Source organism: Phalaenopsis equestris, unplaced genomic scaffold, assembly GCF_001263595.1.
Source record: "Phalaenopsis equestris unplaced genomic scaffold, ASM126359v1 Scaffold000002, whole genome shotgun sequence".
Lineage (NCBI taxonomy): Eukaryota > Viridiplantae > Streptophyta > Magnoliopsida > Asparagales > Orchidaceae > Phalaenopsis > Phalaenopsis equestris.
The window spans coordinates 53626658-53652662 of record NW_018164444.1 but is presented as its reverse complement, the minus strand read 5'-3'; the positions used below and the strand labels follow the sequence as shown (position 1 = coordinate 53652662).

General features: G+C 34.1%; 1 protein-coding gene across 2 annotated transcripts; it reads right to left on the bottom strand.

The window, feature by feature from the left end:
* LOC110024858 (ACT domain-containing protein ACR12-like) lies at nucleotides 1-25466 on the bottom strand. 2 transcript variants are annotated; one of them, XM_020725039.1, is made up of 10 exons: nucleotides 25157-25466; nucleotides 24376-24430; nucleotides 18140-18262; nucleotides 17030-17121; nucleotides 7060-7138; nucleotides 6915-6974; nucleotides 2682-2737; nucleotides 2488-2593; nucleotides 1692-1760; nucleotides 1-90 (listed from the first exon to the last, which is right to left on the bottom strand). In XM_020725039.1, the coding sequence occupies exons 1-10, from the start codon at nucleotides 25348-25350 to the stop codon at nucleotides 28-30; spliced, it is 897 nt and encodes a 298-aa protein (XP_020580698.1). In that variant the 5' UTR covers nucleotides 25351-25466; the 3' UTR covers nucleotides 1-27. The 2 variants fall into 2 exon arrangements, with proteins under 2 accessions (XP_020580698.1, XP_020580706.1); XM_020725047.1 differs by lacking the exon at nucleotides 25157-25466 and adding an exon at nucleotides 24975-25112.
* Nucleotides 25467-26005: the final 539 nt, after the last annotated feature.

Genomic DNA, 26005 nt, shown 5'->3' with positions numbered 1-26005 from the left:
CCGGAAGCAGTGCAGCAATTAGAAAGCTTAGTAGCTTTCTTCTTCTATTTCTGGCCTCAGAAGATGATACCGCAGGGAATTCACCAGAATCTGGAGGGCCAAACAGATTTTCAAGTCATCTGATTTTACAGGATAAATAAAAAAAGAAAAATATGCAATATTAAAAATGCTCTTATTAATATAAATTATAATTTCTTATAATAAAGGGAGATAATTGAATAAATAGATAAATTAGGGATTTGTGTGTGTGAATTATCCCCCAAGAAATAAGGCGTAAATCAAAAAAGAGAAAGAAATAGATAGATAGTGGGAGAGAAATGAACAACAATATGTTTTGTCTTATTCATAAAATGATTCCTCACATCCTCCTAGCAGTGTGCCAGTTTTTGCCGTACTCTTCCCTTTTGGATCGTTAGATCTCTCTGAGATCAGTGGTGACACATTTTTTATGTACAAACTAGCATATTTACATATATTGAAATAATGAGGAACCTATTCAAATAATATATAAGATGGCATATCTGTGAAAATTGAAGTTAGGGTTTTTGTGTGTGTGAATTGTACTCTTTTTCTTCAATAGTAATTGAATTAAGATTTGTTTCCTTCCTAATAACCTTTCTTACCTATATATAACACTCATTGTTTGCCATTGTAGTGAAAATTGTTGAGAGCATGATAGGAGAGTTAACCAAAATAACAATAAGTGGCTGAGAGAGGTTCCTACAGCTGCGGCACCAAGGGAGGAGAACGGCAGCAGCAAAGATTAGGAGTTGTGGCAATGGTAGCAAACTGGAATGAGAGAAATGGATGGCTGGATGGTTGGAACTGCACGTGAAAAACAAATAACCGTTTTTTTGCGATAGCAGGGGGAAAGCGGTAGCGGCAGAGGATGCAGGAGACTGCAGAACAGAAAGGGGACGAATGCCATGGGCGGCGACAGTGAGGACAGGTGACTGGAATTGGAAAAGCTGCAGTGAAAATAGCAACAACAGTTGTTCAGGGGCGGTTGCAGCAATGGAAGGCAATCAAGTGTGATGTCGGGAGGATGTGAAAGGGGATAGAGAATATAATCACATCGGGAGAGATACAGTCGGAAAACCACCCAAACTCTAGGATACAACCCTTGAAAGAAAAAAAAAGATGCCAACGACTATCTTAAACGAACACAATACCAAAAACCAACCCTAGAACATTAGAAATACAAATATAATAATAGAATAATTAGGAGTGCCCCACGAGAACCGGTCAACTCTCACCTGTACCAGTTCGATCTAAGTGAGCAGGCAGACGCCCGCTTGGTGATGAGAAATCCCGCATCCCTCCCAGGCACAGGAGACACCCGCATCAGGGCATTACATGCAAACGACATAACTCTTACGTATTTACATATCTGACATCTAAACTTCCATTTTTACATGCATAACACTCAAATCTTTAAAATCAAATTAAAAATAATATTAATACTTATAAAAATGAGAGTCATAATTTCATGTATAAATTTGTAACAACGAAGTATTATAAAAATAATCAAGAAAATTTTGGTGTTAGATTTATAAATATATAATAATTGTGTGATATGTATGTAAATTTCTCATTTATTTAAATATAAAAACCTGATGGGTGGTTTTGCAAAGAAGGGGCGTAGTTGCAATATATATCAAACCTTACAGAAGGGGTGAACTATAAATTACCTGACTTAAGGAGTCTTTCAAAGCAGCGCCTCTGTAGCTGACATGAAACGTATCCTTAACAATGAGTCCCTGGCAAGTTCGGCTGTGTTAGTTATCTAAAAATGAAAGGAAGATTTACATACATACCACTCAATTCTTATGTATTTACATATCTAACACCTAAACATCCATTTTTTCATACACGCCATCGATCCTACAGATGAAAATGTTTATTTCAATTTTTAAAAATTAAAATGATGGTATTTTTATGTAATATAAATGAAAAAAAATTAAAGTATAGGTGTTAGATATGTAAATACAAGAATTGGGGGTATGCATGTAAATGCCCAAAATGAAAATTTACAGAACATAAATACCACCTAATTCTTACATATCTATATATGAAGCATCTACATCTTTATATTTTACTTATATAACGCCAAAATCTCTAGATCACAAAAAAAATCTACTAATATTAACTGATGAAAGCAGATTTTCAAATGTATATTTTGATATTATTTAAACACTAGAAAATTATATAAATAAATGTAAAATTTTAGCATTAGATGTATAAATATAGATAAAAAGTGTCAAAATATTCGCCTAACCCTTTACACGGGGGTCATTTTAGTCCACAGGCTCTTTTAATAGAGGACTATTTCAACCCCAAATTGAAGTCTTTCACAGATTTTGGGACTAAAATTATCTCATGTAAATAGTTAGGAGGCTATTCTGACACTTTGCTCTATCAAAACATAAAAATTACATATAAGTCCACCTAGAACATTTACTAACATAATTGAATAGCAAAACACACCTCTGTTTCAATCTCTGCAGATTCTACACTCAAATTTATGTCTGCCATCATTTTAATGATTTCCATCAACAGTCCAGGTCGATCAGGAGTCTTTACATACAGCAAGCTGGAAAGAAGTGAAAAGAAAAGTATTATGGTAAATACGGAGAGTAAAATCGCTTCTTAAACTTCAAAACAGGGTGGAAATTTTTCACCTTCGTTTGGGTCCATCATCTTGAATGTGAATATTTGTTGTCATATCCACGTCAGGCTGCCAAAATCATCAAATAGTCAAGTATTTTTTTATTTTAAATCAAAACATAATAAAAATAAAAAAAATTAAATTAAATAAAATGAAAGTGATCCTATACAGCTCCTTTAGTTTCCTTCAAGGATATCTTAGAACTTTGCCAATGTGAGGTTCAAAGAAGAAGCATAATTGTGATATCCAGTTTTGTAAGGTCATGATTGTGTGCAATGGAAATATAATTGGGGCATTTACATGCATACCACACAATTCCTATGTATTTACATATGTAACACCTAAATTTTACTTTTTACATTTATACATTTATACCACTACATTTATACCACATAAATCTTTCACATCACATAAAAATGACAACTATTTTTACTTCTAAGAAGTATAATACACCATTTTCAGGCATCCGTAAGGTGGCATATATGTAAAAATTTAAACGTAGGTATTAGATATGTGAATACATATGAACTAAGGCGGCACATAAATCTTCCAATATAATTAAAACAGAAAAATCCATTAGCAAGAATATGTATTCCCTTTGACCGACTATCGCTAAATAACGTAGATCAATATGGAACCAACATAAAACACTTAGAAGCACATTTGGCAAAATTGAATCTATCCATCATTGGCCAAAAATCAAGGTTCAAGTCTCCAAAAATTCGACGCCTCGTCCTTCCTCGAAATGAATATGGATTATGATGATGGAGTTTACCATGAGATTCAAGGCTGAAATTTTCAGAAGTCAGATAAAATGGTAGATAAGAAATTACCTAGATATTTCACCCTCATTTTGCGATTAATTTAAGCTATAAGGTTCGATTTTTCCCATAAACGCAACACCCTATGATAAATTATCCCTTCAAATAACGAGAGAGCACTTTTGATTAAGGCTAGTTATTAGGCACTAAGTATTCAGACTTCAAAAATAACAAAAAATTTAAAATTTTGAAACTGTGAAATTATCAATGAGCTTAAAGCGAATGGTGGTGGAAATTATGACGAACTTGATCAAGATCCTCATGATTATGCCATCTCGAGTCATCATGGTCCCTAGTTTATCTAGTTAGAGAAGGTAGTTGACCCAATCTAATAGAAAGATCTTTATTAACAGTCATGAGTTGTTTCATTCAAGGGAACCTTGTAGACCTGGGGTTTATATTTGGCTAATAAGACTAATCTAAGTCAAACTAGGTTACAAAAAATTTTATGCTGCATCAGGTATACTATATGATTTACAACTCAAAAAAATAGAATACCATTAAGGAGAATACGAGCTACAATTGTGACCGTAATATAATTGTGTTATTTGATGACAAATCACCCGGTCAGATGGCTCTAGTCGTAAGTCATTCGGTTTAAAATAAAAAAATCCCTAAAAAAAAGAAAAAAGCATAATACGGTCATTTAAATTACGTCTTAACACCTAAATCGAGCAGAAAGATGACTCAAGCTACATCCTTACTAATAAAAAATTATTTTAAGTATGAATTTAATTCTATATTTGATATAACATTTGTTCTTTATAAGTTTGAGTCTATATTAAATTTATCACCCTCGATAAATGATTTGCAAATGATTATGGATGGCGAATGTCATTTTGCTCTTAGCTTTTTAATGATATATTTCTTAAAAACATTTTGAATTTTGTAATTTAAAATTTTAATTTTATAAATAAACTTCTTCGGTTGAGATGTGTAATAAATATGTCAATCATCATGGATTTAGCTATTTTTGAACCATGTAGATTTTGTCGAGCTTTTAGAGGATTGGGTTTATAACAAAAATCAATTGAGTTTATTTAGATGTTCATATTAGCTTAATTTGGAAAATAGATCAGTCAAGAAGATATTTATATTTAACACAACCATCATTAGAGATTTAGATAATTTTGAACATTGTCGACTCTGTACTGCTTACAGAAGATCGAGTTCATAACCTAAATCAATTATTTTTGTTCAAATATTTTTTTTAACTTAATTTGTAAAGTAAACCTCTCTAATTGATATTTACATTCAACATAATCATCATCAGCGATTTGATATTACTTAAACATCATTTGAAATACAAGTCCTGTCGCACCAATCCTCATGAGGAGGACAGTCAGAGTGGTATGTTGGGGCTCAATTTTGTCAACTTTGGTTCTTATAAGGAGGATTGGACTGACCAAAATAGTACTTACAATCTCGCCCAATGAGTAGGATGACCCGATCCTTAGTGCGTGAAGCTTAACTTATTTAATGTGATTTAATGTGATTTTGAAAACAAAGATTTCATAATATGTAAATATTTGCGTGTTTTAAAATAATCATACATCATTTTAGGTCATATTAGGTTTGAGCTTAAACATATGTTAGACCAGCACAACATTTTCATATACATAAGTTTAGAAAACTTAGGATTAATGTCGAATTTGCGGGCATATTAAAGTTGATTAGTATGCACAGTATTAGAAGTTATTTCAAAAATAATCTTATGTCAACTTACGTGACATTCTTCGATCCTATAATTAAACTTTTGATATAATTGTCGGAGCACAAGCGGACATTTACCTTTCATTAATTGTTTTTTAAAATTATTTAAAATTATATATATTTACATGAATACAATATTTATCCAAATGCGTGCAAAATGTCAATTGAAGCATTTACGATCATCTCATGTTCGTTAGTCAAAATATTATTGATTCCACGGCAAGTTAGGCACGAATAGAATATTAGAAATCTTAGTGATTATTTAAAAATGATATTCGCAAACTTATATTTAATCTTCATTTAAATATTCAAAAACCTGATAGTGATCAGCATTTGCCTTCAAACAAGAGGTTTTCATTAGTCATTTTTAAAAGCACTTATAACTTACAATCTTGATTATCTGAAAATCGATAAGAGACTAAATTCAAGCATGTCAGGCTGGCTGCAAAATTCAATACGGGTTTCATTCATGTTTATTGTTTATAAGAAAATACCTCACTCCAATCTTATAAAAGAAAAAGGAAAAAAATGAGCCCACAAATTGCTCCCTTGGCATCAAGTGAAAACCTCTAAATATCAAATGACGGATAGGTGAAGGCTATTTTTATGCCATTACTTATTTCCTTTTTTTATTGGTAGTTTTGTATACGAATACCCATTGCAAGAATGAATGAACAATTTTTTTTCTAGTCACCTATTCTTCTACAAGAAGAATGTAGAAGAATAATGTCGGATATAAACTGACGTCGGCTTTCTTCACCGGATGAAAAGAAATGAATGAATGAAAACTTCACAGTTGCAACTTATTTGCAAAACCTTAAAAATGATTAGCTATTTTCCCTTGGAGCCAACAAAGAATCATTCAGCCATCATACAAGTGAAATTTATTTCTCCTTCGAGTGATCCAAGAAATCCTACCAAACTTGAATCAAATGCATTCCATCGATGGTGATCCATCAACCAAGACAACAAGGTGCTTGCTGAACCAAAATGAAAGCACATCATTTTGAGGTTTTTTAGATTAATGAAAATTTTTAAAAATGAAAAAGGTTGCCCCTCGAACCGTTATAATGCATCATAATTACATCATTTTAACCATATTTAATGGCTCAAACCCATACGGCAATATTGTATACTTCCAAAGCTATGACTGCTTTCATACAAATTATGAGAAAAGTTTCAAGTAATCTCCTTAATCTTTGTAGTAGGTTATTTTAAGCCACAACCTATAAAAGTGCCACTTCAGTCCGTATTCTCTTTTAATATGAGCTGAAATAGTTATCAGAATGGAATATTTCAGTCCAAATTATCTGGAGACTAATCTAGAACTTTTATAAACTCTGGGATTGAGATTGCACAATGTAAATAGTTATGGGACTATTTTAACACCTTACAAATTATGCATGCATAGAAAAGATGGAACATGACTAAAGGCTTAATGGGCAGAGCTCAGCAATAAAGGTTCTATGGGAAATTTACTGATGTATAAGAAACTGTTCCGAGATTGAGGTACTTCTTTAGCAGTTCTATTAGTAGTTAGGCATTAACATAAAAGGCCAAAAAATAAAACCAAAGACAAACTGAATTCTCAGGTTTTTGATTTCCATGGATACATCAAATCATACTTGCGTAAACTATTTAAATGAAACTTTAAACTAGTTCAATTATTGTTGCCAAAATAAACAAATAATAAAAAATAATAATCAGATTACCTTCTTTTTAGGAGCTTTTATGCCAAAAGCCGCACCCAGAGCTAATTTTTCACTAGATTCCTAAGAAGGCAAAGAAGTTACTAAAATCAAAAGAGAAGACTGCAAATAAAGAGCGAGAAATTGTACAGGAAAATTAAAGGCATACTGGATGATATTTCAGCAGGTTGATAATTATCGTCAGTCGAATTCTTTCCAACATGGCTGGATCATCAACTTTGCGTCCCCTAAAATGTTCATTCACATGTTATGATCCACTTGAATCTTCCTAAAAGAAGGGGCATTCACACACATAACACCCAATTCCTATGTAACACTTAAACTTTATGTTTCCATTTATACCACCCAAATCTTTCATTTGACATCACTTTTTTACACTTAGGACTAAAATGACCCCCGTGTAAACAGTCAAAAGACTATTTTGACAATTTTCTATTTTGATAAAGCACAAAATATCCAAAAACAATTTTCAAAATATTATTTCTTAAAATATCTGACTAAAAACTTGAAATTTAAATGGCAAAACAATAAGAAATTTTCAGCCGATTAACAGAAGTATGGAAACAATTGTGTTCTATGTAACAAAACTTGATAGGTAAAACTGAATGTTGAAGTTCATATACAACCTATGAAACCATAAACATGCAATGCAACACTAGTATAGTACCTAAAATTTGAATGTTTATTTTGCCACAAGATTTAAATTATTCTATTATATAGCTTTCATTATTTTGTTAAGAGTTATTCTATCTCTTAGATTCATTACTTTGTTAACAGATTTATTATAAAATTTATTGATATATTTTAAGAAATTTATTAAGAGTTTGGTATTTTTTCCACCTAAACATTAGAATTCTGAATCATGCAAATAAAGTTATTATTGTGTATATAGGAAAACTTCTTTATCTATTCTAAGAATTTGATCATTTGAACATGTGAGAGACCTAGAACTCTTCCAAGAAAGGTAATCACTTTGTTCAAATGTAATTTTTTTTTCCTGCTAATTTTCTTTCCGATTTCCATGTTTATCTTTTCCTTTTTCTTCTAGGAAACCTTCTTTATCTAAAATCCTCCTGTGTCAAATAGGAATTAGAGTCATGACATTGGTTCATCAATCTACAAGTTCATCATTCTACATGCAAGATTGCCTACCTCAAAATAATTTCCATTAAATTGAAGCCTGTTTTGACCATGTTTAAAAATTGAGCTAAATATCCTTTGATTTTTGTTATCAATTAATTTACTACTCATTAAAAAATTATTTTCTATTTGATGAATAGTACACACATGAACCCCAAATTTTCTCCCTCATCAACCTTCTCTATCCTCCAATATAAAACCAATGTAATCTCTACATAGTTGCCCAATCAAATTCAAAATTAAATCCATTCCTAACAAGCCACCATCTTCTCTTCTAAACCTACATGATTTCTGTAATATCTGTTAATATATATATATATATAGAAAGCCCAAAAGCTAATATATTAATAAAAGGAAAGATACAGATAGGATGGATGAAAGGGCCCAAATTGGCACTCTAACCACTCGGCATACAACACATACATAGAAAATACATGTATACCGAAAAAATCAAGATTAAAAAATAGACATAGGAAATTGTACGCCAATAGTCTGCCAACACTAGCAGATCCAGTTAGCATGCGAAAGATTCAATTTAGCCTTGTCTCTACCTCTGGTTCTAGGACGGAAGTTGGCTAACAAATTGTTAAATTTGTTGTCATTACCCGAAATAATCAATGTATCATCCATCAAGTTTGGCAATAGGCCTTCATTCTTCTTTTTCTTTCTAGATGTATAAATCTATCATTCCTCATCCGAAGGTTGACTCATCTGATCAGTGGATTGGTCTAAAGATGGTCGGACAAATATACGTTTTTGCACATCATGAGCCCCCATGTGCCTGTCTAACATTAACAACTTGCTCGATCTGATGAGGCGGTAAAAACGCAGTAGAAATATTGTCACCCGTTATATCAATAATAGGTTCTAGGCCAAGTGAAGTCTGAAATGTCTCCCCCTCCCCCAAGAAAAAAGGTTCCAAAGACGGGGAACCTACATAATGAGCATCGTGTGGAGGCTGAATGGTTGACATATTAATTGCGAGGATAATAACATCTTCAAGAGTATCCTTCTGTTGATTAATAGTATCAATAAGCTGAGCATTTTGCTTCTTTGGTCTTAGATGAGGGTGTAGATGATGACATTGAGAAATGAAGTGGCTGAACATACGACAATTCGAGCAATACGAAGGGAAAGACTCAATCACAACATTTTGTTGGTGTTGTGTGCCTAATCAAATTACTTTATAAGCGATTGAAGTGATGTCCCTTTCAACAAGTCTACTGGCTTCAGAGGGAAGGGAAATATTATAAGTAGGAATACCCATTTTGAGTGGCTTACCATGGGCTGAAGCAATAGAGTACAACACTTTTGGAGTAAAATAATGAAATTTCATGTCAGGGAGGCGAATCCAGACTGGAATGATTGGTGGTTCCGTCTGTGGGTCAAAACCCACCGACCATTTCAAAATCTTCATCGCTCTGTTATCAATCCTGATTAATCTTCGAGCAAATAAGCGTGTGTAATCCTTTTCATTATTAAATTAAATAAAGATGTGTCTTTCATCAAAAGATCCAATTTTTCATTCCATAACAAGGTGCATAAGCTCAAATTCCTTAAGAATAAGCTCAATTTTGGGATGGTCATAAAGAAATTTCCCGATCAAATTCAGACGATATGAGGAAACAAACTGATTACATTCAGCTTTCGTACAAAAGATAGCTGACTTCTCATTCTTCCTACCAGGTTTCTTAATGTCCCTCGCCAATAGAAACGAAGGAGGGAATGGGCACGATTTAGGAGTTACTGAGGCATGGACAGCTGCAAGGGCAGCAACATACGATCTGTCTGAAGCCATCGCCAAAAAAAGGAGGCGCGGCGATATGACAACGAAGTTACAGTGAACGAAAGAGAAAAAAACTGAAACGGGGATCCCCTTCCAAGTCGAGGAGAGGACGAAAGATTGAAAGTGCGAAACTTTCTTCTTCGAGCTCGAGAAAAGGCGAGATGAGCCCGCGCCCAAGAATCGTCCTTCAAAACGGCGACGACGATGAAAGACTGAGGCGAGGCAGTGCTACGAAACAGACAAGAGGAGTCGAGGTTCTTCGAGCGTGACGATGCGAGAAGACGTCGTAACAAATTCTAGGATTCGCCATGAGGCGAAACCCTAGCAAAGTTGTGCGCGGGAGGAGACGCCATATAGATAAATCAATGATTATATATATTTATAATAATAATAATAATAGTAATAATAATATAAAATAAATAGAGAATAAATTTTGAAACGACATGAGTAACCGACCGGAAGACAGTGTTTAAGGAGAGAATGTTGCTTTCGAACTCAAAAAGAATCATATGATTAGATCGAGACAGAGAGCAAGAGAGGAGAAGGAAGAAGGGAGGAGATTTCATTTCCGGTCCTAAATTGTAGCTTTTCTATGAGCGAAGGAAGTTGTAGGAGAAGAAGCAATGAAAATGAAGAGGAAGGAGGAAGAAGAAGAAGATACGAAGGAAGTCGTCTTTTGCACGCATAGGAGACGACGTCGAACCCTAGCAGTCGGTTGATGAGAAAGGAATGTGGTCACGCAACATCGACACTATGCTCGCGTGCAGATGAAAAGGAACAACTCTACGTGAAGGTGCGATCGGAGAAGGCGGCTTTGATGTTGTGTTCACTATGTTCGCATGCTCGTTGTGTTTTGGTGTGTCGAACCCCGCATGTTGTATTAAAGTTGAACCCCAGGGCATTGTTTTGGCCGCATGTGTCAAAGAACTACTGCTGAAACAAGTATTTTCCCACCGCTCCTTGCAAGGTGCGGTGAGAGTTTTTTAGCTACGGTTTGACTTTTTTCAAATAAAAAAATTGTAATAACCACTGTAATTTTTTGCAACATCAGATTATTTTTCAGCAGCATCACAGCTGATTCTTAATAAACTGCAAGGAGGAGACAACATTGTGTGTTGTAAGCATGCAAAGGATGAGGAAGAGGGAGCTCATGTGTGTGGGTAAAGAGACGAGCCTTGCCCTTTGTCGGCTTGTGCTTGGTTTAGGTAGCCGAGCAAAAAAAAATTTAAATTTTTAATTATAATTCAATTAATGAGTGTGTGTGTACATATATATATATATATATATATATATAGAGAGAGAGAGAGAGAGAGAGATGTATTTGGAATCATGATTTAATTAAGGGAGATACAATTTCAAAATTGAGGGACTAATCACTTTGAAAGATAAGATATCTTTTAATTAAAGTTAAAGTTTAATTTATTTAATTTAAAATTCATATTTAAATAAACTATTAATTTATAACTACAATTAAGGTTAAACAATATTTGAACCTTGAAGATTTGGAGATATAAAATCGTTAAATCAAGCAAAAAAAGTAAGATGAGTAATTATATTTTTATTGACATTAAATTAATTAATGATTTATTTAGAAGTTACATTTAAAATAGATCAAAATGAACTTGTAATATAATTTAAAAACAAATATTTCATCCATGTCTTATATTTTGAAGTTTTATATATTTTTTTTAAAATGGTAGGAAAACAATTCAAATAAAAAAGTACATTTAAATGATTTTAAATTAATATAAACGGATAAGCAAAGACTCAACGTAGTCAGTATTCACCTCCAGATGGTACTGGTAGAGGATACAATGTACCCGTGCATAATAAATAAATAAAAAATTGTAAAAATGTACATTAAGATGAAAATTTTTTAAGGCACTTGCGGGTAGAATTTTGGGAATACCTTCAGTTATAGCGGTGATCTTGATATTAAAGAGGTACAAAGTAAATACTTAAATTGAAACGAAAATGTATAAATTTAGGGTTAAAATTTATAGTTTTATAAAATAATGAATTGTATTTTCTTTAGGTCATTCATACATATAATTTGCATATAAATTTAAAGCAAATTATACTTATAATTACTCAATAATTCGTGAACTTACTATTGAATTTAATGATTTCTATCAAGAAAAAAAAAGCTGTAGATTGTTGTCTGGCAGGAGACACTTAGTTTACAGGAAGAAACAACAGTTGATAGGTATCATGTTATGATGTGATTGTAGTTTCTTTTTTTATTGTTTTCTTCAGAATAGTGATATAAAGTTATGTGTTGGCTAAAGAAGTTGTACACAGACTTTGTTGTTAATCATGAATGTTTTGATTTTTCTATGTATTATATTTTGTGAATTATTAGTGACTTTTATATATTGGAATAAGTATATTGATAATTATTTAAACATTAAACCGTCCGATCGAAGTTCCTGACTTGATTAACTATAAGTTATCAAGGCGGGTCGTGACAATTTCCTCCAAGCTAGAAATAATTTCAACCATGCTTTGAATTTCTATGAATTGAAAAAAAAAAGATAAAACAAAATAGGACTGGATTCAAGAAATTAACTCTGAATCACTTGCAGAACAAACCACTTTCTTTATGAAAGTAGTCCATCAACTTCCACTAGAGAGACATCGAATCTTCTTCAAAGACATCAAGTCAAAGACTAAGAGTGACTACAAATATGGCATGAGATCTCAATTAAAAGTATGGATTAAAATGATGTGTTGATTGGTAAATCTTGTATCATATGTAAGTGAAGAGAAGTGAAAGCAAGAAACTCTCCTTCGTGCAAAAGAGAACTTGTGACACAGGCCTACAGATTGGGGGGCCAACTGAACCGCCCTTGTCTGATCCAGGCTTGTTGGACTAGTCAGCCCCCATAAGGCGTGGAACCTGCCATCCACATCTTCCCCTTTACTTTTTACTGATTCCCTCCTATTCCCCTTCATTTTCAATTACACCTTTCTAGTTCTTGCCTATTCTATGCCTTCATTTTCTAATTTCTTTCTTTTTTGATTATTACCTATTTATACTTACTAATCTCTATTATATATAGGTGGTGTTTCTTTAGACGAAGGGTTGTTGAACTATTTTCTAAATTCAGAGTCCGTCGTCTGCATTCTTTCCCTTTCTGAGGGATGTATTAGACGACGAAAAGGTACTCCGAAGTAACTCGTATGAGACGGTGACTATCTCCACCGTTTCCCCATTCTCTTGCCTCCACATGCTCTATTCAGTGTGTCTAGACCGTCGTAGAGCACCTATCTGTGTTCCATAAATGCCGCCACTTTATCCCATGAGCCCAAAATGTTGTAGACACCTATCATCCTCCTGCATCTCCTGATTGTCATCAGCTCGTCCCATGCCTTCCAGGTCGTAGCAGTCGCCTCCCAGCGCCTCCAGCCAGTTGTCGGTCACCGTTCGTCCCTCCCGCAGGCCGCCGTCTCCACTTCGACCCTCCCAACCAATAGTAGCCACCATCTGTTGACTTCTCCAAAACCTCGCAGCGATCTGCTCATTTCTCTCAACCTCTGTTCGATTGTTGCCTCCTGTCTCCAACGCCACGCAATGACCCAGAACTCCCTCTAACACCTCCAATCGGACGTTAGTAGACTCCAAGCCTTTCGAATAGCCATCTACACCCACTGTCTTTTGCGACCTCCTTTCCTGCAGCCCGTCGACCCTCCTGTAGCTTCCCTTCGAGCCTCAGGCAGCCACCCGCGCCTGTTGTCCGGCTGACACTACAACATTTGCTGCCCCGCACCTTACAACAACCACCCGCACCTGCTACTCCATTCGCCTGCAGTCACCAGCCACACCTCTCTCACTGTCGACGCCCACAGATATGCTCCTCAGGCTACTGTTGGATTGTGTTGTCCTTGTCTTGATTATGGAGTCTCGATTGTACCCTTCGTTATTTGCTTAATAAAATTTGTCTTCCATCATCGTGGATTGAGTTGACTCCAGTAGCTTGGCTAATGACACTGTATAAACTTTTGATTTAGAAATAGAATGAGTAACTTATGCAAAAGACAAAAATAGAGGTAAAAAAATGAAGAAAAATTAGTGGGTTGCTTGCATGTAATTGTAAGTGATAGTACAACATACAAGCATCCTCTAATTTATTGGTGGCATTAAAACATACAAGAATCCTCTAATTTATAGGGATGATATCATCATCCTACAAAATAGAAACTAGAAAAGATTAATAAAAGAGAAATCTTCAAGAGTCTATCATATAAGGCAAGTATTTTATGAAATGATAAAGTAGACATTCTAGAATATAAAAGAGTTTTTGTAGAGTACTTTCTTAAGATGAACACATCTTCATAACATATTACATGATCAATCCAAAATGGAAAAAGATCACTGGTATGCACAACTCCTGATGTACAGAGAACTCTTGCCCAAAGAGTTATGAGGATAAGGTGTTCATAAAAGGTGACAGTGCTAGAACAGGCTCGTCTAATTCTCACCAAGAAGCAGACAAATCCTATTATTCTAATGGAAACCGTCAGATTACATTGTCCTCAAGTACATTGTAAGTGCCATCCAATATTCAATGATATGTAGTTCATGGATTATGATGCTTACTTAGGATGTATTAAAACCAGCACTCTCCAAAATGGAGTATTATGCAGGCGAGGGTTAACATGGACATAAATTTTGAAAAATTATTTTATCATAGATATTTGAAATATTTTTATGTATTTAGATTCCACTTTTTATCAAGGATACTCCAGTCAATATCAATAAACTTGACAGAAATTGATTACAAGTTTTTTAGCAATTTCTTGATAATTTGTTAGTCGTTTGTAATTTCTTTCACACAAAAATAAGAGATATGTCATGTAAGACAATTTATGACATGAATAAAATTTTTGTTGTGAATATGAAGACCCATCATCTATTTAGGATTTTGATTCTTGGTCAGTTCTAAGGCCTCAATATACCCGAGTTAACCCAAATCATAATCTAATGAAAATATTGTTACTGAAAGCAAATAAGCAATTACAAACAACACACTTGAAAAGAAAAATACGGCAACACAACACCCAAAAAACTGAAATAATGATTGACACGACAAAGACACTCAACTAGGATGGATCTCGAGTGATGGCGGTGGCCGTTAGGGGATTGAGATGGTGGAAGACAGGTTGGGAAGGTGCAGGGCTGTGGGGAAATAGTGGCAAGACGGCGTCAGCTTGCTGTCCTGAGCAGCAAGCAGGGAATTGCTGTAACCGGAAGTAATCAGCAAGAATCGACTGTCCTGAGGGACTGGAATGAGAGAGAGCTGCAGTGGGGTGACTTTTCGGGGGCGGCAGCAAGTCCGAAAGAAGAGAAGGTGGCGGGGAAGGTTCAGTACTGCAGAAAATTAGGGATTTCCAGCAAGTTCCGGGCAGTAGTAGTGAAGGAAGTAGGCGGCAAGCGATGCGGGAAGGTTAGGGAATGGTAGAGGCCCTGGAGCACAGTTATGGTGGGCGGCAATAAGCCTGGGCATTGAGGGAGGTGGCTGGAAATGGTAGAAATGTAGGAAACAGCAGTAAAAATTGTTGTTCTGGTGGCTGCAGAAAGGAAGGAGCGGCCGGGAGTGAAGTAAGAGGATATGGAAGGGGAATAGGGGAAGATAATCAATCATTACTTTGGGAGAGAGATATAACAAGAGCGCCACCCAATCCCTCGGCTACAACCCTCAAATGAAGAAAAAATACGCCTGCAGCTGTCCTAAATATACTCACGCCAAAACTAACCTAAAACACAATAAATAACATATACATAGTCTTCGGATAAAGAGGAGCCGGCCGCATGAACCTTCTCCCACTGGACCTGCCAGTCGCATGCAGCTCATACTGTGCCTGCGCGGATCTGCGTGCCCCCACGCTGGGTATGGCGCTCCCCGCGTCAATCCACGAAGGGTATGACGATCACAGGTTACTAAAACTTTTCAAGCAGATGTTATCTCCATCATCAAGCATGCAGCTTGCCTATCTTGATAACTCCGCATATTCTTGTCATCTTTTCCTTTTCTTTAGTCTTTTTTAGAGTTTTCAAGGTTGCAAACATTATTTAGCTAAAATAAGAAGGAAAATTGAAGCACTTTAAAAATTTTTGTTGTGAATTATTTCCATAAGTAACTAAACAATGCACAGTTTCTCTTTAGGGAAAAATAGAAAAAAGAAACGATCACTCACATTTTTGTAATGAAAAACTTCGTTTGATCGGAAGCTCCAGCTGTTACTGTTCCTTTACTCACATCCAGACCCAGATCTTTAATTGCCTTCATCTAAACAATGGTACGTGCTAACGTAAGGGATTGTTCTCTAAACAGGTCAAAATAGACGAACATTCATTAAAATGCCAAAGAGATATACATTTACATACACACCAGAAAATTCTTATGCATTACATATCTAAACCTAAACATCCATATTTACAATTATCCCACTCAAATCACAACAAAAATGCCACCATCACTATCTTTATAAAAGTAAAATATCCTTTTCATGCATAGGTTTTTGACACTGATGTGTTATAAATGTAAATATCAAACTTTGAGTGTTAGATATCTAAATGCATAAAAATTGTGTGGTAAGTATGCAAATTTCCCAGAGCATAAAAGCAGAAAGATAAATTTCAATAGCAAACAGCAGTAATTTAGTTAGCCCACTCAAATGCACTTTTTTTCCTGGGAGCAGCTTCATTATTCAGTTTCCAATTAAATAAAAGATCTACCCAAAAAGAAAGATGCAAATTATCTCGGTTAGGGGAAGAGTATCAACTATTGAAAGAAAGAAAGGATCAGGATGAAAAGGCAAATAATAATAATAATAATAATAATAACAAAGAAAGTAAGACCTCACCAAAAATGAGGTCAACAGGTATGGCGCTCCCCGCGTCAATCCACGCAGGGTATGACGATCACAGGTTACTAAAACTTTTCAAGCAGATGTTATCTCCATCATCAAGCATGCAGCTTGCCTATCTTGATAACTCCGCATATTCTTGTCATCTTTTCCTTTTCTTTAGTCTTTTTTAGAGTTTTCAAGGTTGCAAACATTATTTAGCTAAAATAAGAAGGAAAATTGAAGCACTTTAAAAATTTTTGTTGTGAATTATTTCCATAAGTAACTAAACAATGCACAGTTTCTCTTTAGGGAAAAATAGAAAAAAGAAACGATCACTCACATTTTTGTAATGAAAAACTTCGTTTGATCGGAAGCTCCAGCTGTTACTGTTCCTTTACTCACATCCAGACCCAGATCTTTAATTGCCTTCATCTAAACAATGGTACGTGCTAACGTAAGGGATTGTTCTCTAAACAGGTCAAAATAGACGAACATTCATTAAAATGCCAAAGAGATATACATTTACATACACACCAGAAAATTCTTATGCATTACATATCTAAACCTAAACATCCATATTTACAATTATCCCACTCAAATCACATCAAAAATGCCACCATCACTATCTTTATAAAAGTAAAATATCCTTTTCATGCATAGGTTTTTGACACTGATGTGTTATAAATGTAAATATCAAACTTTGAGTGTTAAATATCTAAATGCATAAGAATTGTGTGGTAAGTATGCAAATTTCCCAGAGCATAAAAGCAGAAAGATAAATTTCAATAGCAAACAGCAGTAATTTAGTTAGCCCACTCAAATGCACTTTTTTTCCTGGGAGCAGCTTCATTATTCAGTTTCCAATTAAATAAAAGATCTACCCAAAAAGAAAGATGCAAATTATCTCGGTTAGGGGAAGAGTATCAACTATTGAAAGAAAGAAAGGATCAGGATGAAAAGGCAAATAATAATAATAATAATAATAATAATAATAATAATAACAAAGAAATTATTGCACGTCGATAGATGAAATAAATAGAGCAGATAATGATTAATGTAATAAAATTATCATAAAAGACTTAAATTCTGAACAAGGTATCATTAGCCATCCAAAGATTTTCAGAGGAAAAAGGAAAATAACAATGGCCCCAACCCTTTAATCTCAATGAAAACAGAAACTATAATGCAAGAAAAAAATGAGGAATATTTACCACATAATTCATACGTATTTACATATCTAACACCTACAGTTCAATTTTACACGCATGCCACATTACCTACACATGAAAAGTTGTATTTCACTTTTTAAAAGTTAAAATGGGGGTATTTTTTATGTGATATGAAAGAATTGGGAGATATAAATATAAAAATTAAAGTTTAGGTGTTAGATATGTAAATAAATAGGTACATAAATAATTGATCCATGGAAAGTAAAGTTCAGTCATTTCACCGTGTCAATCAGTGCCCCAAGGCGATCCCCAAAACTAAGTTGTACAATTGTTGCATTTGGATCTGAATCCTGGTCTATCATTACTATCGGCACCGGAATAGTATCAGCATCATTTTCAGATGTCTGCAATGCAGCCACCATGTTAGGCGAGGGAACTAAAAAAAGAAGGAATAATAAGACAATGAATTAAAACCAAGAGGAAGATTTACATGCATACCACTCAATTCTTTTGTATTTACCTATCTAACACCTAAACTTCACAATTTTACATACATGAATTTTACATACATTCACAATTTTACATACATGCCACCTTCCCTATGTATTTCACTTTTTATAAGTTCAAACAATGGTATTTTTAATGTGATATCAAAGATTTGGGTGGTATGTATGTAAATGCCCCAAAAGAAAAATGCCAATAAAAATTGAATCAACGCTTCTTAAAAGTAGCTATAAGAATGAACTAAGAAATTACAATATGTGAAGTGTTTGAGAAACTGATTTCACTCAATTCATATACGTCTGCAGAGAGCTCAACACATGTATCTCACTAAGTAGAAACAATACATTGCCTAAGATGTCAAATGCTTTCCCTATAGTTTTCATTTTATTAAAAATAAAACGAATAAATTATATATATATAGCACACAATTCTTATGTATTTACATATCTCACACCTCAACTTTCATATTCAAAAATTGGTGTATTTCAACTTTTAAAAGTGAAAATAGTGCTATAATTGATGTGATATTAAAAATTTGAGTTCTATGAGGTTAAATATGGAAGTTTAAGAGGGCGTTTGGCTGCAAGTAGGATTTAGTATTAGCAGGATTTAGTAAATTTGATAAATTATAAATCAATTAAATCCACCCTCCCTGTGGATTTAACAAATCCGGATTTAAGTCGAATAGAAGGACAAATTTAGGACCTTAAATCTGAAAAATTCATAAATTCACAGAACTCCTCCGTTTTTGCTTTGGTTGGATTTCATAAATCCCGTGCTAAATCCTATTCAAAAATGGTATCAAACCCCCCATAGGTGTGAGATATGTAAATACATTAGAATGGTGTGTTAGGTATATAAATGCCCCTATATGTATATAAATATATATATATATATATATAGGTGTCTCTGCACATTCCGTGGTTTGTTGAATGTTGGTAGAACAGCCTCTCTGAAAATCATAAGTCCCCTCAGGTCACGGGTTCGAATCGCCCCGTGTGTAGGGTGTGCTACATGAATATTTAGCACACCTAGAGATGGTCAGGGCACATTTAATAGCCCTGACCATTTCTTTTAATAGATATAGATATATATATATTCTAATGTGAATGTGCTAAAGCTTATATCGCTTTTGCCTTCATTTATTCGCTACAAGTTAGCCACTTGAGTGTCATATTTTCATTTAAATTTAAAAAATTAATCTCATTTTAACACAACATGCCCAAGTTTTCTTACGTCTACCTCTACCTTTCATAACATAAGTAAAATCTAAGACATCTACTCTACTAACAAGGCCATCGGATGTTCGAAGTTTAATGTGTCTAAACCAACTAAAGCGACTCTATCTAATCTTATTTGTCATTGAAGCTACTCCAACCCTTTCACAGATATATTCGTTTTGTATTTTTTTTTTTTTCTAAATATAAAGTCACTCATACACCTAAGCATTCAAGTCTTAGTAACACTTTCATTTTTATTCTTATCTTTTATAGGCCAACATTCTGCTCCATAAATACAAGTCTCACCACCATCTTATAAAATTTTCCTTTTAAGTCTAAGTAGTACTTTTAGTACTTTTCTATTTTCTATCACACAATAGACCTGATGCATTCCTCCACTTCAACCATCCAGCATGAATTCTACCAATAACATCCCCAAAATATCACCATCACTTTGGAAAATAGACCCGGGATATCTAAATCGTTCACTTCTTTTGATGACCTAAACACCAATTGTTACAACCCCTCCACTAAATCTACTACTATTAAAATTATAGTACATGTATTCAGTTTTAGATTTACAAAAACAAAAACCTTAAATTCTAAAATTGACCTCCAAAAATCATTTTTTTCTTGAACTCCTTCTCTCTAGTTTTATCCACAAAAAGGAGGATATCATCAACGAAAAGCATACACCAAGGAACATCCTCCTGTAAATATCCAATAAGAACATCCATAACTAAAACAAAAAGATGGGCTTAAAACCTATACTGATGTACTCCAAAAAGTTAGCTGCATGTACATATAATAAATAAATAGTAAGAAAAGGAACATCATGAAAACTGACGCTGAACAAGCATATTTTCGGGAAATAATCGGCTTATAAGTTCAAAGGTTGGTAAAAGGTGAGAATTTGCATTCCTTTTCTACTTTATAAGTCAATAACTCATGCTTGACCTTGGTTTTCTTCTCCAAGACATTTACCTACCTTATTTTACTTAGTTTGAGGAATTGCAATTTAAAAAAAGGCTTACATCTGACAGTACTGTAATGGAAGAGAAGAAGAGCATTGTAACTGCCTTTATGGCAATAGTGATGACAAATATCCAAAAAGAAAAATTCACTGCTCCAAAAGCAAAGATCTAAGCTCACCTTCTCAGACACGAATATGTACCAATTTATTGATCATGTTCTTCACATTTTTTCAGCATAATAAATGTAGTGATTAAATGTTCTATACTCATTTAAAAGCACGATAAATATTTTTTTGTAATCTTACTTTCTATGTACAACACATTGGTTGTCCCAATATATTTCCACTAATCTCTAATTAAACTTAAAAAGAAGTTGAATTAGTAGCGTTAAAGAGCCAAGCCTGAGTTCTTCAAGAAGTGGGGCATAAGAAAAACGCATCTCAAAAGGATTGACAGCTTTTGACAGCATGATAGATTATATGGTTTAGGGGAATTCAATAAACACTCAATGACTTGGCTTAAAAGCATCTACTAACACTTTAGTGGTCCCAAGGCTATAAACATGGCAAATATGATTGCATTGATATGGCATGGGCTGCTTTAAAATGTAAGAGCATTTACATATAAACAACAAAATTCCTGTGTATTTACATATGTAACACCAAAGTGTTACCTTCTACATTTAGACCACCCAAATCTTTCATATCCCATCAAAAATAATACCATTTTAACTTTTAAAAAGTTAAATACACCTTTTCAGGCATAGATAAGGTGGCATGTATGCAAAAATTGAAGTTTAGCTGTTAGATGTGCAAATACATAGGAATTGAGTGATATGAATGTAAATCTTCCTAGAAAGTATAGTACTTTTTTCTCATTACCGCCCCAAGTCTTAGACAGAAGAGTAGGGGACTGGCACAAAGCACAAAGCAGACATTGGATTCTTTTAGTATTCTTTGTTTGTACCTTTCATTTATTTTAGTTGGGTATTTTAGTATTTACTCAATGCAGGCATATATATTAGTGTTTTAGTTTGTATGTTAGTATTTTCCATGGGATAATTGCATACATAGCACCCCAAACATTGCTATTTACAGATCTAGCACCCAGGTGATTTTTTTAACTACCCAAAATGTTCAAAATTATATTAGGAAATAGCTTATTCCTGTTAGAAATTATGTGGATTAGATTTATTTCCTAATCTAACTTTATTTTCTTTACTATTTTAGTTTTTTTTTTTTAATTGGGTTTATTTCCTTTCTTATTTTATGTTGTTTCTTTTATATCAAAATAACTAATATGAATTGATTAATTTGAGATATTAGATGTTAAATCTTTTCTTTTTTCTGTTATTTCTTTTTATTGTATTTCCTATTATAGGATTCATGTAAGGGTTATTTATACCTCTTTCATATAAATAAAAAAAGTTCACATTATTCTGAATATCACCACAAAATATTGCAATGGTTTGTCATTTTAGGTTGCAAGAAAGGGATTGGAAGGCCATATGTTCAAAGGCTTGGCTGAAGTCTTGGATTTAAATCCCTTTTTGCCCTTCTTTTGGTGTGATATCACAATTTTTGAAGCAAATTGGAGCTTGGAACTTCAATAATTCATTTAGCTGTTGAATAGGCCTACCAATTGTTGACCTTGATCAAAAGTAATTTAACTAGAGTTGGATTCAATGGAGAACATCATTGGCAAAGTGTTTTCAACTAATAGATAAGGGCCAGCTCCATTGAGAATGACTTGGCAAAATCCTCCAAGGATACATCTTTTAAGGGTAAAATATGAACCCATTCAAACCCCATTCTGGAAATTAACCCTAAGGGTTAGACTTACTAAGTTGGTTACATTTATGATCTAGCTAGAAATTTGTGATTTTAACATGTTTTATTGTCTCAAAGCTGTCATCATGTTCACGCACAAATCAAAGCAAAAATACATGCATCGATCCAAGAATTGAAATACTTGATAGCCCTAAGTGGTCACCTGAACTCTGAATTGCATAAGAACAACCATGATTGAGCCCAACAAGTCAAAAAGGTCGCCTTTTTATTTTCCAGAAAAATATTAGGCATCAAATTATGTCAACAAAACCTTCGAAATGCAAGGATTTTGATCAAATCATTTCCCACTTTTACTCATCTTTTATACCCACATATGTTTGTTAATATTAGGAATTTTGGAATTTTTTCAAGATTTTCTTAGAGAAAATTTGAGATTTTCAAAACCAAGTCCCAGAGATGCTGCTTATATTTGTATTTATTTCTATAGAATTTTGTGGTTTGGCTTTAAACTTAGAACAATCTTTGAAATTTATCTATTTTTATGCAATTTTTCTAGCAATTTTATAAACTAAGAAAGTTATTTTTGTACTTTTAGTAAAAGATAATTCGCACGAAAAGATTATGAAAGATTAATGTGAGATTCACTGGTGATGTGTTCACTAATGATGTGTACATCTAAGATAATGGGTCCCATTTTGTTAATGTTGCATGGTCTCTATTTGTTATGTAAAGATCAAATGGGTCAATCAGAAATCAAAAAGATTACATGAAGTTGGCAAGTCATTTCAGTAGGATCTCACGTGGCATTCTCAAAGTAGTGTGTGCGTATGTGTCACCATCAAATTATGTTAATTTAACCATTGACCAGGCTAAGAGTATTGTTTTGTAGGAAAAGAAAATTAAGTGCCTAACAAAGTTACATAAATAGAGAAATTTCTAGGATTTACAATACAAAAATACATGCAAACTACTTAGAGGGTTCTTCTGCAGACAAAGGACATCTAATTATAGTTGATTGTATGGAGACCAAATCATTATACTACAACTTCATATTTTTTAAGCTAATCTAACCAATAAACAATCTAGTTATGACACTAACTATGATATTTACGCAGTTCAAGGAATAACTTAATGAAGGGAAGCATGGGTTGTAGATAGTTTTCAGCGAGTATAATTTGAGCACAGTTGTCACAACAGTTGAAAAGCTATAAAAGCAAAGGGACATTTACATACATATCATCCAATTCTTATATATTTACGAATCTAACACCTGAACTTTGATTTATAGATTTATGCCCCCCAAATCTTTTATATCAAATCAAAACTACCACAATTTTAATTCTTAAAAAAGTGAAATGCACCTTTCATGCATAAACGGTGGCATATATGTAAAATAAGACAGTTTAACTGTTGGATATGTAAATACATGAGAATTGAGTGGTATGTACGTAAATCATCCAAAAGCAAGAAGACAGCCGAATTCATCATTATTCCACTTCTCCTTCCCCGTCCATATATCCCTAGGAAAGAAAATGATGTGTCGAAGCATCATGGCTTTCACTGTCACTTGCCTTTTTTGTCTTTGTTGGCCTTTTTACAATTCGACAACGTTTGGCTCCTGTCGGTCAACTTTTTCGATAGATATAGAATTCTATATATTCGGATTTAAGAAATTCATATTGAAAACACTTGCTAGGCAAAGCCTTTAAATCCTTATGTGAATCAGATTTAGTAAATCGGGATTTAAGTCGAAAATTTCACGAAATCTGAGAATATTCCATTTAACAGAGCATAGGATTTACATTTCATATTTTTAATGTTTGGTTATATTTATGTTGAATACGTGCGTAAAATTCATTTAAAACTATGCTACCAAACATGCCCTTGATTTCACATCAATGGATTATAAGCCTAGAATTTTTATTTTGACTTAACCTGATCACAAGAAAGTTGTGTGGTCTATTGTGCAAACTATCATAGAAATTCATTATTATCATGAGCAAAAAAAATTAAACAAAATACTAGATACCAAGGAAAGGGATCCCAAAACATCAGCAGAATTGACGGGGATTTGAAAACTGCTCCTGCAGAAAGAAACAAGTGATGTTTAGACGTGCATATCAAAATCTTTCAAACCAGGTATGTGAAAATTGAAGTGTTGTATTTATTTGTTAGGATCCATCCTGTACCTGCAAAATATGAAAAAATTCATCAGGAGAATGTACTTGTGAGAAACCTTTGTATTGACGAATTGCATAAAAATACAGCGCTAGAATCATTTTTTTTCTTGAAATTTTCTAATTAGGTCATTATCGCTAAATTAAGATTATTGCTATGGTCTATCACCCAGCAAATTTTCATAAAACCCAGTTAGATGTTATTTTCTTGATGAACTATATATCTTCCAGTTCCTTAACCAAAACGCCAAACAATTTTAATCATTCATCGTAGGGACTCGTTTCCATATCTTTTCAAGATTCAAGAAAATTAAGACAAGTTCCTCTCTCCCAATTTCCTTCACCAGAAACTATGTCCGCTAAGAGCTTGCCCGATCCATCCAACATAGCCGAAGCAACATAATGGAAAGGGAACAGGTAAAATAACAACACAGATCAACACCGCATATACCTTTCTGAAAATCTAAGGTTAACCGCTCCCAGCAGATTATAAAACGGTGATCGCATAGGTTTTCAGATTCCTTTGAACAATCCACCCGATTGGATCATCGAGATGAGCCATCAGTCGATTCAATCCATAAATCAGCACAGATTTAAACAATAAGACAGTCTAGATAATGAAATCGTGCTCACCCCCGGATCATTCCAGAAAATCCAAAGGGTGAGGCACCGAATCCATGAGAGAACGGCGAAACCTTCAGGATCTCCAACTGAGGGGAAAGGTGAGTGCCTGGAAGAACGAAGCGGGAAAGCCTAGATTGGCGCGGGGTGAGAATGGGGTGGGATAAGGAGAGCGAGGTAGACACGAAGGTGCTGGCAAGAGCCATTGTTGAGATTTCCAGTCATCTGAGATGGTGAAAGTAAATTGAAGGCATATATAGTTCGGAGAATATTAGGTCGGGCGGTTTCGATTTCAGCCTTTTACGTTTTTCTATTGATTTTTTCGAAAGCGACTTTTGTTTTATATGCCCGATGATAACATTAAGAAGTGCACGCATCTTATGAGCAAGGGTGGAAGAAAAAGAGAGATATAACATGTTGATCGTGCGACATAAGACTCATTTGTGATGTTCTCGTGAAAAATGGTGATGCGATTGCCAGGCCGCTCGTAGATAGACAAGGACGTATGTTTGTTCTCTAGTGATGTTCTTTATCTCGTTGGTTTGAGAATTTCGAGGAACAATCGTGAAGGTTCAACAGATAACTTCGACGAACAAATTTTGTTGATCATTATGGCAAGCGAGCTCGACATATCACTTTGACAAGCAATCTAGTAGGGGGAAGTCGTGAAGGTTCAACAGATAACTTCAACGAGCAAATTTTGTTCTGGACATATCACTTTGACAAGCAATCTAGTAGGGGGAAGGTGGCCGATTTGTTTTGTGAAATAGAAGATTGGGCCTTTTAGGCCTGCAAAAATCTATTAATGAATGCTTCGACCCTTATATATCTCTTATGAATATACAATTGTTTCCCAAATGT